This window comes from Dryobates pubescens, chromosome 23 (genome assembly GCF_014839835.1).
Source record: "Dryobates pubescens isolate bDryPub1 chromosome 23, bDryPub1.pri, whole genome shotgun sequence".
NCBI classification, from domain to species: domain Eukaryota; kingdom Metazoa; phylum Chordata; class Aves; order Piciformes; family Picidae; genus Dryobates; species Dryobates pubescens.
Window position 1 is genome coordinate 10,342,749 of NC_071634.1, and position 20,667 is coordinate 10,363,415.

Sequence of the window (20,667 nt, forward strand, 5' to 3'; positions counted from 1 at the left end):
AGGGAAAAAAAAATTTCAACAGGACAGCTGTGTCCTCATCTACAAAATAAGCAAGAAGAGAAAGATAAATACACATCTGAATCCATTAACTGAAGAGGAAACTCAAGTTGTTGTTTTAGAGCTACAGACCCTCAAGAAGGATAGTTTTCCATCTCATGTTACTTTTTAAAATCATCTGTTCTACTCTGCAGTTTCTATAGTTGAGTTCGAGAAAAAAGCTCCTCCTCACACGGATCAGCCCATTCACTTCCACCTTCTGAAGCTGTGTCTTCAGAGCTGGAGCTATCACTGGAGTAGATCTTCTTCCTGAAGCCATTTGGTTTTGCCTCAGCATTTATATCATCTGCACATCTTGCTTCATAAACAGAAGAAACCTAAGGATTTAAACTGACAGTGTTGATGGGGAACAAAAAAGAACATGCTTGCTTTTTTCTGGGCTGGGAGGTTAGATAGTTTTGTAGTTGTTCAGGAGAGATGTCACAATTACAGGGCAAGTCCTTCTCCTTCCTGACTATGTAGAAAGGACTGCAGAACAATGAGGGGGAAAAGTGGGGCTTTCATTATTTTGTCCTATTCCTTAACTTTAGGAAGAGAATCAAAAGTGAACTTGGTTATAATGCATCATTATCACAGGTCATGTTAGGAAATGACTGCAAAAGTTATCTCCAAAGTTTGGCAGCAAGTGTTAAATATGCAGAAAACACAACATAGATCTAACTGAACTTAAGCAAACCCAACGTATTTACAGCTGAGTCAGGACAGCTCCAGCAAGCATGTCAGAGTGTAAACTGCTTTCACTATAAAGTTTACAAGTGTCTCAGTGAGTGCACATGTACAGGACATTTTTTCCCTACAGAAAAAAAATTCAGGGATTTTTGGTTGTAAGCAGGACAGAACTCAGCACACATGATGTTTATACCTTTAGTTACTGGCCCTTCCTGCCCTCATCATGCACACCAGCCCACTCCAGCTTACTGAAATTGTAAGCTGAGGAAAAGAAGATTCGTGTTTAACACAGGACAAGCAAGAGCCAAGTGTCCACAGAGGAAACAGTTTGCTTAACTGCTCAAAGTTTGTTTGTACAAAGTGTTGCACTCCCCAAAACACAGCACTTTGGGGAATATTCAGAAGAATGCCCAAGAGTCAGAGGAGATTAAAAAGCAAAGCAAGGAAAGAAAAGCTTTTGAAGGTTTTCACAGGAGTTTCATTTGAGGCCAGACTGAAAACTGTGATGAAAGGAAAGATGTAGCAGCACACTGTTAAAAATGAACCAAAAGAACTCCTCCCCCAAACCAATGGCAAACTTACCATATTAAAATCTAAAAGATGTTCATCATCATTGGGTATTTCCTTTACATCTGCAAATTCTCCTACACCATTCTCTCCCTTGGCATTTGTATAACACTCTTACATTGTGTTTGTGGGGGGTGTTTCAGAAGAAAAAGGAAGAAAAAACAGAATTGAGGAACACCGTTATTTACGTTCAGCCAAAAAGAAAGCATCTAGAGAAGTATTCTTCAAATGCACACTCTAAGTCATGTAAATTCTGTGCTGGAGAGGGGCTGGGGATTTTATAATCTGATATCCTTAAAGAGATAAGCATAACACCTTATGGAAGCTTCATCAAATCTTACCTGGATAACCAAGTAATAACACAAAGAAGCTATTTCCTGAAAACATCTAAAGCAGTAAGGTACAGAGAGCAGGAATTACTTTTCTATTATAAATGCTGCAGTACATTTGTCAGCACAGTGCTTCAGATCATTCTCTCTTCTATACCCATACAGAATATATTGCAACTGCAGCCTGATCCTGACTGAAGCTCAAAAAAACAGCTGATGAGAATGGCTATAGTTTCTACTTTAATATTAAACTATAATATCAATGTACATCATATAGATATGTATATGGATCACATGCATCAATATCCATATACAGAAGTACCCACACAGTAAACTGTACACAGCTAAAGACCTGTCACAGAACAACATTAGCTCTGAGGATAAAGAACTGGTTTTTCTAAACTTCAGTCTAGAAGAGGAAATCCTGGAGCTACTCTGCTTCACAGAAATTCTGCCACTGTATCAAGCGGCTTCTGGACTTCATCACATTTTATACTGTGTATTCATCTTCCTCTGACAAAAAGTGGTGAAACACTTGCAGAGCTAAGCAGGTTCACCAGCAGATGTCAGCATCCCGCAAGGACTGGAGGATTACTTTATGAAATACCCACTCAAGAATGTGGGTCACTGCCTTTGCTCTCGGAGCACTAAGACCTCTGCAGTTGTCACCGTGGGGGGAAAACAACAACAAAAAAAGAAGGACACTAAATATATTTACACTTTATATATACTGAGTATTTGTTAATATAGAGGTTCTGTAACCAGTCCAGGAGGCAAATAAAGTCCTGCAGGCATCAAACTGTTCTCTTTCACTTTGAAAACACCTTTCAGGAGCTGGGAGTGAAGTAAGTTATGGAGTTCTTGCAAGTAACCCAAACTGTCCTGAGCACCAAAATACAGGCATTTAGGCACTGAGAACAGTTTAGTTGGCTGCACTTTAAGGTGCACTCCAAAACCAGTTCACTAATAATTACTGGCTAATCTAATTCCAGATTATTAAGGAACCAGGTCTCTGTTCAAAAGTTTATTGCACTGAGCCTCTGCCAGCAGAAAGCATCAGACAGCCTGTAAATGCAGTACACAGAATGTTCTTATTTAGCTTCTTGCCTTCTCCCTCAAAGGTAAATTGGTATGCAGGCAAAAAAAAAACCAACCCAACAACAACCAAACCTGTCTGGATTCTTGCCTGCCCACTGAAAACCTGGGTTTAAGCCAGCTGTCGGATAGTATGAATTCTTGGGAGGCAACAGAGAGTGCTGGAAGCGCACCTGCTCCAACCTGCCAGCAGCCTGCCTACCCACACTGGACTTAACTCTCTGTGCAGGACAGAAAAACTCCCAGATTGTCACTGTGAAAGGGGTGGCCAAGAGGCAAATCCCTCTCCTTCCCAGCTTGAGAGAAATTCCACACACTCACTGAGTGACTGGCCTGTTATTTATGGCTACTATCATGTTTTGAAATTCTTATAAAATCAGCTACCTAGTAAGCATTACTCAGGTTGAAAGAGAGTAAAAATGTAATAAAACATTTTCAGAGTAAGAGATTAATATTCCATTTACTTAATTCCAGGCTCTGGAATTAAGTACATTTGCATAAATACTAAGACTTTTTAAAAAGTACTTTCATTTAAAAGCTATTTAGAAGCATGCTAGAGATCTGTTACAAATCTGAAGCATCCCAGTTCTCTCTGAGATAAGAGAATTTACAATGGAAGCTTCCTGGTTTGCCTTTAAATACAGATGGCAGTTCCAATTCACCTGCGACAATTGCAACCCCTAAGACAGAGCATTTCATTCTAGCAGCAAGTCAGTTCAAACAGGCATTGCTTCTTACCTTCACACTGTGACGCAGGAAAAAGGGGAGAATAGAGCGCCTTTTCCCACCAGCATTGCTTTTCCTGGCTGCCACTCATTCTCTGCAGATTAGTATTCAATATAGGAAAGTGTTTAGACAATAATCACACTGCATAAAGCCATCAATCACATACTTACATGGAAAGGAGGAAACTCTGGTATTACAACCAATTTGCTAAGTCTTACAGGTCACGCTGCTCAGTTTCTAATGCTAAGGGCAAAGGACTACAGCAGAACACCATGACATGAATGCTTGCAGCCAATGTGAACTCCATGCAGGGGGTGTCACCCTTTGCCTATATGGAGCTGTGCAAATCCAGAGTATAAGGATGAATTCCAGCCCTACACATTCTAATCTATGAACGAAATGGGAGAACAGATAGCTACTGAAGAGATGAAAACACAGTGAAACATCAGGCAGCATAAGAAATAGCTCAGTGTAAAACAAACAGAAAAGAAAGCCAACAAAAAGCAGCAAAAGTCAGTGTTGGAAGTAGTAGTACAATTAATGGGTAACACAAAATTCAACTGGAGAATTAATATGTTGATGTGAGGAAAAAGTGGTTATAAGGATGATTAACATTTTGTCTTTATGCTACAAATAATCTACTCCCTACAAATGCCTAAATACTCCCCTCAACCCATATTTTAATGCTAATTTAAGTTTTGCCAGAGCCTTTATGAAATTAGCAGACATGGATAAAACACCAAAGGTTTGTCACAACAGACATGTCTCTAGTTTTGGTAACTCCATTAACCTCCTAAAGAGAACATCAGCTTGTAACGTCCCCTGTAGGTATCATTAGACAGAATGAGTCAAAACCAAACTACACTGCAATTAGCTACTAAAACCATTAACAAATGAGCTTCAACACTGAGTATCTCTGTAAACCTGAGAACATTTGAGCATGAAAAATTAACAAGCCTCCTTTTGTTCCTGCTTAAGCTACTGTAGAACTACACACCTATAAAACCTAAACTTACAGACGTTTATTACTTAATAAAATAATAATCTCAAGCCAAATGAGCAATTCAAGTGCTCTAACTCAGAAGCAAATCACAGATTACACTTTTTTCCTTGTGAAATTCTGCTCTAATGAATATTAAACTTATTGATTCATTTCCTCTCATAACACTGAGGAACGGTCCTTTTGGAACTACCCTCCAAAAACTCACACCTCACCTCCAGAAGAGGGAGTTCTTCAAAGGTTAAACCATAGAAGGAAAGGAGGAAGGAAAGCAAGCAAGCTCTAAGGTATTTGAAGCAGGACTTAATAAGAAATCTGGGCATTTAGAAATAAATTCAATCGTGGAAGCCTTACTCTGCTGCTCGCTATAGATAGAGACATCAAAATTCCACAGACACAACGCTTCATTAACTTCAAAGTTTCTCTCTTGGCTGGTGTCACACCTGCACATGTGACAAGCTGGATGAACCACAGTAGGTTATCAGCAAAGCCAGCTTGTTAGGTGCTTCCAGACTCAAGTTACAGTGGCCTTGCTTCCAGGGCTGAGTCATCATCAGAGCCTACCTAGCTGCTTCAGGACAGTTCAGTGACCAAACTGACGCTGTCTACAGGCTGCCTCTGCTCCTGTGCCTTTCCATCACTGCCTCGCTTCCAGAAGAGCTGGAGAAAGCCAGAGACACATATCTCCTGGCCCAATGCAGGAGCAGTTCAGCAGAATTTCAGTTACAACTCAAACTTAGACCTCTTGTCTCCACACTGGCCCTTGCAGAATGACAATATTTCTAAATCAGCATCGAGGTCAGCTGTATAATGCAAAAGGACAGACCTACCAGCCATAGTGAAGCCACTTAGGGTTTTGGTTGGGAGGGGATGGAAGGCTGGAGCTGAAAAAACTATTTTTACCTACAACTGCTCAGATGTTTACTCTAATTGCAGTTTGGCACCATGAAAATGAGGAAACTAAAACTCCAGTTGTGCTTCAGTCCCCATTACCTCTCCCATACCAAGAGCTATAAAACTTTAAATCACATCTGTGTGTCTCACATTGGCAGCTCACTCCCGTTTGTTCTTCCAGTATCATTTTATGCCCATTTTCTCAAGTGAACTAAGCCCTTCATACAGCAGCAGAACTGTCCACTTAGATCTTTCATCCAAAATTTCCCATGAAACCTCTGGTATACAAAAGAACAGTCAGACCTTGCAAACAAATATGTTCTAAACTATTAGTTTTTTTCCAACTAAAATAATCTAGTATTCTTCAAAGATAAAGAACAGTGGAACAACTCTGTAATCTAGCTGGACTGAAGCAGATAGCATGAAGAAGAGACGCTATGAGTTTAAATAGATAATGACCCTTTTAAACAGGGTATTTGACTTCCAGCACCACAATGGAAACAATTCAGTGTTTTAGGGATGCAACTGAATAAATAGAAAAACAAGCAGAGAAGTGAAAGATGTTTCCTGCCCTGTGACTGTCATTTCCTACAGCTGATGAGATTATTCCTCATCATTTCCACTCACACAAACACATAAAATCAAGCAGACAAGGACAATTACTACACAGTGTTACTGGATTGCTGCTTTCTCCTCAAGCCTGCTATGGACAGCAGCTCCTGAGCTGCTGAAGCTGTATGGCAAGAATGCAGCAGAACATCATGGATTGGGGGGAAAAGGACAAGGCATGTTGGGCACACTTCAAAGTGGGGAGCTGGGCCTGCTAGAACAAATGTTGGGGAGCAGCATTTGACTGTTTTGCTCGTGTGAAGTGTTCCAAACTCCCTACAGCAAAGGACACAACCACCACGCCAGGTTTTCAGCTGTGACCAGTAGGCAGCCTGATGGTACTAAGTGGTACTGTTGGTTTGCTGTCAGAGCTGCAATTTAACTGCAGTTCCTGCATGACAGGATACTAAGCTGACTTTTAGGGCATTTAGGCAGGTGAGGGAGCAAAGACTACCAAAGCTGGGAAAGCCCAAGTCTAGAAGTATGAAAGCAGACTTCAAGAAAAAAAAGACCCAGTCTTATGATAAAATGATACTGGCACTGCCACATCTGCAATATGAGGTTTTATTACCCAGATGATAAATCTAGGTAATGGAAAAGCCAAGGAACAATAGGTAGGAAAAATGTGGGGAAGGCAGGGGATGTGTGGGGTTCCCTTCTCCCTCTCCTTATATATCCAGATGTATTAAAAGGGAAGTTCATGATGATAAATTAAAAATCCCCACAGCCCCCAAGTTATTGATTTTATTTTTGTAATGCATATATACACACAAGTATTTCTGCTCAGGTACAAGCTTGGTGCTCATGCAAGTAGTTCATTAAGCAATTACTTTATTCTTTCTTCTTGATAGAAAACAACAGTTCTATTTTCAGACCTCACATGAAATTCTTTGAGACCAATACACAACACTTCTTTTTTCTCCAAGAACACATTAATGTGTTAAGTACATAGGATGCACTTAACTTCAATCTCATTTCATCAACAATCTACATATTATTAGTATGATTTTTTTTTGCTGTTCCTTAAGTAACAATTTTCTAGGAGGCAGTAATCAGTTTGGTTGATTTCTTTTCCCTACAGTTACAGACAAAAGTTCACAGCATATTCATATGGCAGATTAGTCATTTGCTAATCAGAAAAGTTACATTGGTCAGAACTTTCTTCTTCAAGCAGAATTTAAGCAAAGCATCTTCCCAGAGCTGGAGTCTACACTTTTAGGACCATCTGCCTGAAAGTCTTGGGGGAAAAAAGCCACTTCCAGTATTTTATGAAATTTTTTATTAAGCTTTCCAGCTACTCATCTAAGTAGCTATTATTTTTCATCTAAACTGATACGCCTTCAAGATAGACTATCTGGGCTTCAGATACTAATGTGAAAACACCAGCAATGAGTATTTCTGCTCTTTCAGAACGCATGCTGACAAGGATTGAGGCAGTGACAAGAGTTTTGCAGAACAGAAACAGAGTAAGCACTGAAGCCTCATTATAATCTGAGTATTACCTGAAGTGTTCCAACTGACAGTTTCATAAACAAGTACAGAAAAAGTCATATTAATCTGTCAGTACAAATGTCCTTGAACCTGCTTGGCAATCCCTTACTATCAGAAACAATACAAGAAACCCATGGATAATTTAGAAGTCAAAGCAGCAATGAACCCATTGAGTCCCATTCCAAAAGATCAGATCCTAATTTTAGCTCTTCAGCTACCCAGGGAAGATATATCTGGATCAAAAAGCTGGTCACAAAGTGAGCTAAGAGTAGACACTGTATTCTTAAAATGTATTTGGCAGTCTAATTCTCAAACTTCACTGGAAAGAGTTATAAGGGGTCCTAGGAGATCACCTGGTCTCTACTCTCACACAAAGCCAGAATCAGCTGCAATGCACTATTTCCTACACTCTAAATCTCTTCAACATAATATTCCCACTGCTTCCCTAAAAATAACTGGCGCTACAGTAAGCTGGTTTTCTGTTTGGAACTCTTTCTCTTCAGCTTCCCTTGCTGTGACTGAAGGTCATGACACTCACTCCCTCAGCATGTACCAGAGCCTACAGGACAAGCACACCTTCTCCACCGTCTCCTGTATCTGAGCATGGCTTTTGCAAATTGCTGCATTCTTTTGCAAGTGCCTCTTGAGTTAAAACAACCCCAGTTCCGCCCCTGTTTTCAAAGGCAGTGATCTTTGTGTTGCTCTCCTCAGGACATCTTTCTTGATACAAGGTAATGCAAGCTAAGCCTGGTACTCCAGCAGAAAGCTTTGCAGTTCCAGTTAGAGAGGAGCAATTTCTTCCCCTCTTAGAAAAGGGCATTCCTATTTATATACTACTATGTGGCTGTCTTTTGCAGTGTGACATTCCTCCTGTATTCCCATCTTATGACCTTCTGGAATATGCTTTTCTGTTTCACAATTTCCTCACTTACCATTCCTCACATTGCATTTCTGAGGAGGATTATTATTTTCTTTAGAAGTTTGCAGACCATTTATCCTTTTTAATAACCTTTTGATTCTAGTATAACTGCAGACTTTCCCAGATTGTTATCATCAGGGATTTTCATAAACATATGAAAGTGTTACACCCCAGACCAGAAAAAATAAACAACGTTGTTTATGTTTTCCCCAGCTTGATTCTCCCGGTTTTAAGGCACCGATTCCTCTGAATTTTGTCTCCTCCTTATCACTACCCAGTTTTACAGCAGGTCATCTCTACACTACTGACCTCAGAACCAATGTAAAACACCTCTCTTTCTTTCTCTTGCCAGCCCTTCCTAAAGGAGTTCCACACTTACATAGCATTTACTTCAGTGAAGCAAAGCATTTCACCAACTCCAACAGGACAGTTAAATCACAAGGGCCATAAATATGTGTTTTGCCAGTAAAATGTCCTCATCCCCTAATGCACCATCCTAGGCACATTAAGACTGACCCCAACAAAACCCACAAGGCTCTGTATCTGTCTCAGGGACTCAATAGGATAAGCATTCTCAGGGCACATCATCTTTATCAGAGCCCTGATCAAATTTGTTGATACGAGATTTATATAACCAATTACAATGGAGGGAGGGAGAGTCCAAAGTGCACGCCTCAATCACTTTCGTATTTCTTAAATTTACAATACAATCAGATTTGCTGCCGTTCCATTCTGAGATCATTAACTGGACCAGACTGTGTATTTACCACAACTCCACAGCTAAATGCCAGAGCATTTACTTGGAAGAAAGAGGACTGTACTTCAGGGGGCACTTTTTATAAAGTTTGCTCTGGGAGGAGGGAGTGGTTTAGGGGTTTTTTTGTGTTTCCTTTTTGTTTTGGGTTTGTGTGCGTTGGGTTTGTTATGTGTTTGGGTTTTTTGTTTGAGGTTTGGCTGCTTTGGTTTGGGGGGGGGGGGGGGGGGTGTTTTGTTGGTTTTGTTTTTATCTTAAGGCTACATATATAATTATCATGCACTCCTGAAAAACTCCTGTAGGAGCTATCAGCAAAATCCTGCTGTAAAATATGCTATAACTCTAAAGGAAGTGCTTTAATATAGAAGGTGAGAGGGAAGAAACTGAAGCAGAACCTCCCCCAGTCTCACAAATAGGAGGCATTCAAAGATAGGTGTTTGCACATCATGTACATAATGCTGGTTTCTGAGGTGCAAACCAGGATGTGCCTGTTACACCGTGCTCTACGTTCGTATTTTCACATCCACTATTGATGCAAAAATGCTGCCGGTACCTTGGAACACAACTCAAAGTTGCTGTTAGCTAACAGCAAGTTCAACAGTAACTTGAATTTTTGTCAGAAGTCAGTAAGAGGAAGCACAGAAGTTTCTCCTAAACTGTTCCAATTGTCAGTATTTTATATTGGTTTTGTTTCATTCTCATGGAAAAAAAACAACAGTATCACTATCACAAACATATTAAATGTTTTAATGCTTAAAACTCCCTCACCTTTCACAGAGAAATTTAACTACAATAAATGTACATAAACATTCTCATGCCAAAAAGCCAATTATCATCAGATGCACACTAACGGCTCATAGAAAAGCCCAGAGTGTGCCCACATCCTCTGGAGACACACTGATACAGGAGAGATAGTTAACCCAGGCATTCTGAGTTTAAGTTGTAATTGGCTTCTCAAGCCCCCCAGGAAGAGCTTAATTGCAAACCAAATTGAAGTCTAGACTGCTGAGCCAGCTGTTGGCACCTCGTACTTCTCAGTGGCTTATAACTTTGAAGCTATGAAAATACCTACAAAATCATGCACCCTGAGCAAGGGTAGCACTTAGTGTTCCCTTTCTACTAAAGAACTTAAAAGAAAGTTTAATACCAGAGCTTCCTGATCACCACTCACTACTAAAGCTTTTTTTCATTCATTATGCCCTGCTGCACGATGGTGTTACAGATTCTTCTAACCCTAGGGAAAGGCAATTCCAGAATCTGTCCTGACTTACAGTCTAAGTCAATTGATTGTTTTGGTCATTCATTTTGCAAGGCCTGGCACAACCAGAAACTCCAGTAAAGATTTTTTGAGCCACTTCATTATCATTAACTTAACGGAGCAGAAGCAACCAAGATACCTAGAAAGGGTCTGAAGAAAGTCACAAATCTGATTCTCTCCCGCAAGCAGCAGACATCAACTCACTGACACTGGGAAAAGAAGTTGCACTAACACTTAATTTAAAGGAGGATGAGAGGAGAATAGGGAAGAAGGAAAATAAGGAACTCTGATTTTATTTAAGAAAAAGGTTAGTTTTAGTTTTAGCAAGAGAAAGGTTAGCTTTCCCATACAGGAGCTGGCATTTACAACTTAAAACCTGAAGAGCACACAACCATGCCACACAAGCAAGGTGCAACTCTTCAGCTGAAATTGAAACAAACTCCTTCCTAATGCAGATAGGACAACCGATGAGGATGTGCAAGAGGAGGCTGAAGAGGAAGAGAAAATATAAGATGCATCCTACAACTATCCAGACAATATCCCTGGGCTGGCTGCACAAGTAAATTATTTTGTTGGTCAAGCACTTGTTCTCAAGAGCAGAAGGAGTTCACAGCAAGAAACACTTGAGTATTTTTGCATGGAGAGGATTTCTGCTCTTGATCATTACTTAACCTATGGCTACAATTACCTGGAAGAAAACTCTGAGCTTAACAGTTATAGTTAGGCCTCCTTACAGTACTGTGATAGTGATGGATATGTTGCATCCACGTTTTATTTCTTTTTTGTGTCTATGCCAATAATAGAACATTTAAATTTCCAGACAATCAAGCCTTTCTGCAAGCCTTTCTTTGCTGAAGTTTACATCCAATAATTCAACTCCAAATTCTTCTGTTTGGAACTAACTATACTGAAAAGACTGACTTCAGATCTTCCTCTTCAAAATTCCACAATAGGTTTGAATCAAGATCAGCAATACCTCATTACTCAAATGTTGTGCACATTTTAACCTATTATATGTAAATCAGATAAGCTAAAAACCTAAGATAAACAGACTTTAAAGTCACATGAGTGTTCACATGCATATATTTCTAAAGGTATGCAAGATGACACTGTAATGCCTAAAGATGGTTAATTTTTCACAGAATCACACAATGACTGAGGTTCAAAGGGAACTCTGGAGGTCACATCATGTCCAACTCCCCCTTGCTCGAGCTGGATCACCTGGAATAGATTACCCAGGACCATGTCTTTTGAGTATCTCCAAGGATGGAGACTCTACAACCTTCTTGGGCAACCTGTGCCAGTGCTAGGTCACCATGAGAGGCAAAAAAAAGTTTTCCTGATGTTCAGATGGAACCTCCAGTGTTTCTACAAAACTCTATTGTCTAGAGAACTATACAATTATAAACACTGAAACTGAACTGTCACATGACAAACTGCTGGTTATCAGCTGCCAGCTGCAAATTCTGTAATTTTATATATCCACATACCTCTTCAAGCTCTCCTGAAGAAACAGGATTATCCTCGTACGTGGGGAAACGGCACCCTGCTTTACAACTGCAAAACCTGCCAGTCTCCTCACGTGGCTCCACTATTCTGCAGTTTACTTTAGAGCTCTCCATCGCCCTCCCATCTACAGATTCTTTCATGCTGCATTCTAAACAGGGATCTTGGTTTCCTACTGGCAACATCCCAGCCGACTCTTCTTGGGAATCCAATGATGTTTGTGCACTCTTCTCCATTCCAGACTTTTTTAATCTGGGAAGGAATTTTCCAGATTCAAGCTCTGATTTTCCATAATAATGCCCTTCTTTTTCTGCATCTTCTTCCAGAGGTTTGAGATCTGCTTGTGGATCCTCAAATACATCTACTTGAGAAGGGACAACAATACCTCCCTCATCTTTTTCTGACTCAAATTCTGACTCACTTCCACCACCTGGAGAAAGTTCAGATGCAGAAATTGGGCGAAAGTGAGTCCTTGGAGAAATGCGTATAGCCCTGTACTGCGTTCGATCGACACCGCATATCCTGGGGTGTAAAACCTCGCTGTCTGAATCAGAGCACAGGATTGACTTAGGCTTAAAACTAGGGCTGAAAGATGCAATTCCTTCTGGCTCAAACGAACACTCTACATGAAGAACTTGCGAAAATGGATTGTTCAGGTCAAAGGAAGAGAATGAGTATTCAAGCCCTGGTTCTTCAACTTGAAAGTTACCACAAGCTCCCAGTAAGTCTTCATGGAAGATAAAAGAAAACCCCTTATTTAATCCGTTATCTCCACTCTTTGATTGCTCATTCTGTTCAAATGATACAAATGGCCTCCATAATTGCCTATGACCAGGAGCAAAGCTATTACCTGGAGTCATAAAAACATCCGTACCAGCTATTGTCACTACATCAGAAGCCGCACACTGCAATAAGCTCCCTTTTGAGTGACTAGGTGGCACCACTGCCCACTCTCCATCACTATTAAATGTTTTGAGCTCCCCATACACTCCACCAAGTATAAATGAATTTTCCTTCTCCTGGTTAGCATCCCAAGGTTTGGATGGTGTAGTATAGTCACCACCATCTACTTTTGATAAATCGTTTGAGACAAAGGCTCTCTTCTCTAAATTCTCCTTTTGACCTTCCCAAAGGTGGTACTCTGACCTCTGCACTGCTTTATTGGGCTCCTGGAGGGTTTCAACTTTTGCTTCTGTATCCAAACAGCAGCAATAGTTATTTACATCAGCTGAAAACAATTCATCTTCTATTCCTTCTATTTCTACTATCGCTGCAGAATTTCTGTCTGTCATATTCGTCCAAATATCTTTAATAACCCCTGAGCTGTAGCCATCTCCGCGTGGACTGCTTTCACTACACCCTTGTGTAGTTTCATAGTCTTTACTTTCTGCTTTTTGTTCTAGCTGAATACCACAGACAGATTCTAGCTTAGATTTTGTTTTGTATACCAAAGTGGGCATTTCTCCTAAAGTTCTACCTTGTTGCTGGCAGGTTTCTTCTGGCAAAAAGTCTAGAATTTCTTCATCTACATAACTCGAAGACACTCTAGGAACTACATAATTAATATCTTCTGCATTAAACTGCGTCGATTCTTCATACGGAATATTTAACGTCTCATTGTCTGAACGTGTTTCTTCCGAGTGTGACCATGGACTACAGGTTCTCGTTGAAAGATTGGAACAGTGTTCATTTTCATCAAAGGCACTATTTTTGGTCCATATTAGCAATCTAGACTGTGTTTTCCCAAGAATATTAGCAGTGCTACTAGAATCTGCATTTTCATTTCCCAAGTTGAGTGTTTCAAAAGAAAATGGTAAAACAGAGTTGCTGCATTGCACTTCAAACACTGAAAAACAAGAGTTTATACCAGACCCTTCATTAATATCTGAAAAGAGCTCTTGATTGCCAGCAAGCATGTGTGAATTAAGCATTGTGCTGTCTAAGATGGGAGAGAATCTGATCGGAGAATCTCCTCCAAAACTTTCACCATCTGCATCACCAGAACTAGAAGATGAGCAGCACTCCCAAAATTGAGCTAAATTACTAAGGTCTTGCAAGAACCACCCTTCAGCACCAACAGAGCTGGTCGAATCTGTCCATATTGCACTTTCCCCTTGCAACTCCATTCCATCTAACACTATGCAACATTCTGCCTCAAAATCAGTTTTTTCTTTACTCTTTTGTCGAATCATATTTAATATCCGACTCTCCCCTTGCATCGTATCTGAGGCACCAGGATCCAACATGGATTGATCAATATCCACTTCATAGAAGTGCGTTAGTTCTGACAGATGAACATCATCTAAATATTTGTCGTCCTCTTGTTGAGAACATATTGAGGTCCCAGCGAGGTCAATATCCTCATTTAGAACTGCAGGCATTTCTACAAAGTGACCATCGATGAAAGTACCTGCTGCGAGGTATGTTTTATGAATATTACTGTTGCTAATACAAAGACCATGCACTGATTCAGACAACTCTTCTACAGCCTCTGATGGTACTCCACATAGATCTTCTCTGTTGCGGTACGTAGTCTCCAGCTTGCTTTTTCTGCTGAGAGGAACAAAGTACTCTGTAATCGGCTCAGTGTACCACAAGGGTTCTTCTTTATATTCCTTTTCGTTTCTGCTGTCTAAATACAAATCTTTCCCATCACTACCACCAGCTTCTTTTCTTCCAATTTCTTTTAATGGCCTTTTACCTCTTTTGCACAGCTGTTTGATGGACCCGCTGCTACTGCTGCTGCTGCTGCTTCCGCTGTGGACTTTTCGATCAGCCTTTTCACCAGCTTTCACTGCAAGCCTGCTTTGCCCATTACGCCCTTTCTTATTTCGAACCTCTCTTGTTTTGTGCCTTACTTTAATGCATTTCACCGATGCCTTGTATTCACCTTGGTTACCGCTAGAACTTGAGCCAGCCTCACTGGACCCAGACGACCAGGAGCGAGGACGCATCTTTCCCTCAGACTTATGTCGGACTTGCTTTTTGTACAAAACAGGCTTCTCTTCAACAGTGTTGTTACTAAACTTGTTCTCTTTCTCATTTTTACTTTTCTTCTGCTGGCTTCTCTCCTGTACAGTGGCAGATACCTTATGACTTCTATCTTTAGTTACTTCGCTTTCACTATTGCAGTCCTTCGGAGAAGATGTGTCCGTGCTAGTTGGTGGAACAGTGGATGAAGATGAGGAGCTAGAGTAAGAGCATACTTTGGATTTATTCCATACAGTCATAATTTCCTGCAGGCAAACTGGCTTTTCAGAAAGAGGAGGAAACGCTTCATAGTACCTGAAAGCAAAACAAAAAGGTGACATTCAGATCACAGAACTACAGACAGGTATTAAGATTAGAAAGTATTACTGAAAACCACTTCAAAACACTACCAAACTCACTGCCAGAAAACCTAGTTTGTTCTACATATGCACATGCCACTCATTGCACTGTTTATCTGCACAGTAACACAAGAGAGATTAAGGCAAGGTTTGGGTTATACTGAATCACATATTTCAGTGAAAACCTGCTACAAGCCATTCAGATGTACATTAAGTTAAAGGAACGATCAGTTCCCTGAAGAATTATCAACCAGACTGCTGCTACCAATGGTTATTATTAACAGATACAGCAGCAGTCATGCTTCCAAGAGAAGTCAGTGATCAAACTCCTGGGTTCTTCAGTAACACTGAACTCAGGTACTTGATAACTAGCAGACCACTTTGCTTTTAAAAAGTTCAAAGGTTGTAAAAGAGTTTGTTTCCCGTTTCTGCAGCAGAAGACAAAGAGTTCTGAACCCAGGAAACCGATTCTCTCCTGAAAGTCTACTGTGTCAATTAATGCTGTTTTAATGGCTTTCATTAACCTAGTTGGCTTGATCTTAAGGAAACTAAAATACAGGATGGTATGAGTTCTGCATATAACCAAAAAATAGCAGGTAAAACTTTGCCAGAAATGAAACTAGCCCATGGTACCAAATGCCCATATTTAAATGTATAAGATTAATGAAAGAAGATAGCAGGAAAAAAATTATTTCCCAATATCCACCAAACTCAACTCCCCACTAAGTTAATTTCACTGTGTTAAAATATAGGAGTAAAAGGAGAAAGGAAAAAAGCTCCTCAGATAACAACAACAACAACAACAATAATAATAAAAAATGCATACATTTCTACTTGATCCTTTGCTGTGGGAGATAAATCAGTCTCAGGAGACAAAGAGCCTTCTAACTTTTTGTGAATCTTCTCCTCTGTTTTGGAAGAAAATTCCAAATGCTTAACAGAAAAATCCAAAAAAGTCAGAGTATTTTATAATATTTGAACAAAAAGCACCAGGATATATACCTGTAGTAGCAGTTACTTTCCAGAGAATACTGTAAATCACATCACAATTTATACTCTGGTTACGCTACATAAGGAAATTACAAGTTAACCACCCAAGATCCAAGTTTTTCTACAGCTGTCTTCATTAGTCCTTCAAATTCCACCAAACATATCTTTCCAGCAGCTGCATGCAACTGCATGGTTAGCAATGCCTCCTCTAGGAGACTGCCTACTGTCATTTCATACCCAAATCCTTACCTCCTCCTTGCACTTCTCCATAGAAAACTAGACTGTGGGGTTTTTTAAAATCAACTACTGAACTAAATATTTTTAGGAATGTTAGCATCTAAATTCTCACGTATTTCACTACATCCCTGTAGTAGTTACTGTGCTTTGGCTGGCAGTAATATTTCTTGTTTGAAAGGTGACTCTGAAGATTTCTAATTCTTTATATTAAAATCTGTAAAATAACAAAAATAATGCTGCAAGATACAGCTTACTTTTACCACTTCCCCCCCCCGCAAACAAATGGTCAGCATCATCTTGGCTGAATAAGAAAGTGTCACAGCACAGCACTGTGAAACACTAAAAGCTGACTGTAATTACTGTTTAAATTTTAAAAAATAGGGAATAGAAACAGCTAAGTCATGCTTTAAGCAAGTAAATATTTCCCCTTTATTTCTTGCTATTTATACTGAATGATAAACATATTAATATTACTCTAAGTGCTGTGTGCTGTAGAAACATTGCTGTGCAATGAATTTTCATTGAAGACATCTCAATTTACATCATGATCCCTGCCCTAAGCTTGACACCATGAATTTCCCATTATCATTTCCCTAAAGCCCAGAAATTTTAATCACATCCCTCTGTGGGTGCTTGTCACAGTATATAGCAATTTTGAGGCCACTCTACTCTTTGCAAGTATCAATACACAACCTGTTTCTTAGGTGGACTAAGCATCCTGGTACAGAATTGCTTAAACCATTTGCATGAAATCATTTTAATATGTTTTAAAATTACATGTCCTCTCCTAGAAGCTACTGAATTAACAGCTCATGCCCCCACCCCCCCATCTCAGAATGTAACACAGACAATATCTGGCCTGAGAAATGTCAAAGCTTTTTTCCTCACCTTGCTTACTCTGAAGGTCTTTCAGTTTGGAGCAAAGCTCCTCCACTAACGTTTCAATTCCAGAGCTCTGCATGACAAAAAGAAAGAAAGAAAAAAGAAATCATAACTTACTAAAAAGTCTATTCATCTGAGAGCAAGACATTACTACAGTAAACATATCTTAGCAGATGTGTATTTTTCTTTCTGCATTTAAAAAACAACCAAAGTTATTACTAGGTCGAAGTCCATTCCTAGAAATACATTAATTAGAGGTCAAAATGATTCCACCAAACACAGATACATTCACATAAAGAATTCACACTACAAGTTACATTGTTGTATTAGAGCCAAGGATTTGCAACTCTGCATCATTACATTTACTGCACTTTATCATTTAGGATTTAGGTCAGAGGCTCAGGATGAAAGTTCAAGAACTGACTGATAACTAAGATGCATTTCATAAAGCTAAGCCTGCTCCTTGTGGTTGCACAATTTATACCTGTGAGAGTGAGACTGTTGAGATACAGAAAAGTCAGGAGTGAAGGCATGAAGACATGTATGTAAGAGACATTATTCCACAGCACCTTCATGCAAAACATATCCCCTAGTTCTGCCAGATTACAATGCCCACTTTTTTTCTTTTTAAACTTGCATTGTTCACTTGGGAGAGCAGAGAGGAAAAATAAACACTTTGTTCATCTTCCCTATAAACTTCTATTTTCCTTCTTTACTCCCTCACATAAATCTTCTGAGTTTTGGAAGACAAACCCAAAGTGGGACAACCTACTACCAACTGCCTCACAGAGGAAAACCCCACACTGTTCTAATGGAATTAAAGCTGCATGCCAGTCAGTGAAATCACAACCTAGAACCTCTTGCTTTGGAAGACAAACTAGCTGAGGTGGGTATTGTGTAGGTATCAGTGCTCTTATTAGTTTGATGTTCAGGGACCACCTTTAGAGATGACACTTTGCACTCTCTAACTACAAACACGAGGCTGGAATCACAGTAAAAGGCAGCAATCCAGAGCAAGTGGGGATAATCCAAGAAGTGCCTGCATGTTACCATACAGCTGGGAACTGTGCAGCTTCTTCTCTCCCATGTGCAGTTTCAACATCAGACTTGGAGATTCTAAGACTCAATGCAAACCTACAATATTATGTCGCCTTCTGAATTTGACACGATGCTGTGTGCATATAGTCATGGAACACAACAGTCCCTCCAAAGCTAATGCAGATCAAATATCAAGTTACAGAATGCATACAAAAGAGTTTGATTTGCTGTGTCACCACTGTGCTATAGGGCTTTCTTTTTTCCCAAGATCGAAGAGTCTAATCTCCTGATTACTGGCATGAAATTGTTGAGAAATGTGAATATATATTGCTAAAGCATGAGAAAACACTATGAGGAAAGAATGCTAACTTTATGCAGTGAAACCAGCTTCTTTAATTCTGACAGAAACACACAGCTGGAAAAAAAAAATATTATAAAAGCAATGACTTTTATGCTAACTTCTAAATTTTAATTATTTGCAGTCAAGTGAGAAAGCAATTTTCTATTCCTAACTGCATTGCTGCACTGAAGTGCTAAATATAAACCTTTATGCCACACACTTAGCCGAGGATGACTTAGCAGTATTAAACTTTAAAAGGGATCTTCAAACCCAGTAAATTTACCATCACAAATTAAATGTTCAGAAAGAGCCACAGAACACAGTGATACACACAAACCTACGGAGTTGTAACAATCGGCATTTTATGCCCTATACCGCTCCTGGCTCCCCCCTCTACACCCCCTCCTCCCCCACCAAAAAGGGCAACAGAGGAGGAGCTGGCCTTGGCTTTGCCTAGCTCTCCAAATGTCTTATCAGGACACCTGTAGCAACCACAAATATCTTAGGAACACAGATTTACTCCCTTGACATAATTACATTTTCAGGTCTGGAAAAAACCCCACCCAAATCCCCCAAAACAGCAACAATATGCTCACCATGACACTGAAGAGAGGAAAACTTTTGGAATCAAATGCTTAATTTCCTCCTGTACCATGAAACTAATACTTGAGTCAGCTGACAGGCTGCATGCTGTCCTGCATAGCACGCTGATGTGGCCAGTGCTGCCTTTAAAGGGGGGGGGGTAGAGGTGGGGGGGGGGAGGAAGCCACCGTGCAGAATGCCAACTCTCTAGAGACCACTTGCTCTACCTCTTGCTGCAGTAACAAAAAACCGAGCTGCAGCTGTACTGTATAGAAAGCCTCAGCAATTATTCCATATATGACAGTGCTAGTCTCTAAGATTTAGCTGCTGGTTTTTTTCCACCATTTAAGTTAACGCAGCATTGTTGATGCAGCAACCCCACTGCCAGAAAGGTACTGCAGGCACCGGCTTGGTTCAGCAGGACACAATCAGTTAACAAAATTAGGTGATCTGCCTGAATTGCTCTGCTTATGTACAAATTTAAAGACAGTTCCCAAACTGTACAAATATTGGAGTATGTCAATGGCAATTTTCAACATGGAAGTGCCCAATTACAACTGCTTTGGTCATTCCAACATGAAAGGCTTCAAAATCATGGCTTTCTGTAAGATCATTTAAACTACTGACCCAGATTTCTACTAACCCTTTTATCTCATTCAAACTAGAATGGGCAGCACATCATTTCTTTAATTCACATTTTGCATAACAAAACTTTCTCCATACCAAACACATATTTTATGCTGTTCTACTGTTTCCAGCATATTTCCATTTCCTTTCCCTGCTTTAATGTACATCCAGTTCCATCAAAAGTTGGTTTTTGGCTTTTCATCAGCTGGCTGAAGCAAGGGAAGGATTACATAAAGGAGAGGTGTTATGTTACTGGCATAGGAGTGACCGTGCTAACAGATAAATTAAGCTTCTGAACTCATCCAGCATGAACAAGAACAGCCCATCTGAGTCCTGGAGTTACAGGACTCTAGCGGCCAATGTCCTCCTTACTGACCAATATGACTCTATTCAGAACCAAATTAATGTAGTATTCCATAACAAGGAATTAAAAATCCCATACCACCAAAAAACCCCACAACCAAGCAAGCAAGCAAGCAGGAAAGCTCCCACACCTTCACACGTCTCTGTAAAATGTTTGTTGATTTAGTTGGGTTGTTTCATTTTGGTTTTGGGTTTTTGTTTGTTCATTTGGGACTTGGGGAAAGTATTTGTGTGGGGTTTGTTGTTGTTTTTGTTTGTTTGCTTGTTTTGTTTGTTTGTTTTTTCACACAGGAAAATACATACCTACACCTAGATATGTAATCATAGAATGGGACATCAAAGATCATCTCATTACAACCTCCCTGCCACAAGCAACCTACTTGAACAGGTTGCTCAAAGTCCCAT

General features: G+C 39.9%; 1 protein-coding gene across 4 annotated transcripts in view; it reads right to left on the minus strand.

Moving 5' to 3' along the window:
• The window catches only part of KIAA0232 (KIAA0232 ortholog), a 54,170-nt gene continuing 33,503 nt past the window's right edge, over positions 1 to 20,667 (minus strand). For 3 of the 4 annotated variants that reach the window (XM_054172180.1, XM_054172179.1, XM_054172177.1), the window contains 6 exons: positions 17,319 to 17,385; positions 16,030 to 16,111; positions 11,859 to 15,159; positions 3,456 to 3,537; positions 1,309 to 1,406; positions 1 to 374 (listed from right to left, as the gene is read on the minus strand). In XM_054172180.1, coding sequence (XP_054028155.1) covers positions 195 to 374; positions 1,309 to 1,406; positions 3,456 to 3,537; positions 11,859 to 15,159; positions 16,030 to 16,111; positions 17,319 to 17,385 — 3,810 coding nt within the window. In that variant the 3' untranslated portion in view covers positions 1 to 194. The remainder of the gene's footprint in view (positions 375 to 1,308; positions 1,407 to 3,455; positions 3,538 to 11,858; positions 15,160 to 16,029; positions 16,112 to 17,318; positions 17,386 to 20,667) is intronic. The other variant, XM_054172178.1, reaches the window with a different exon arrangement.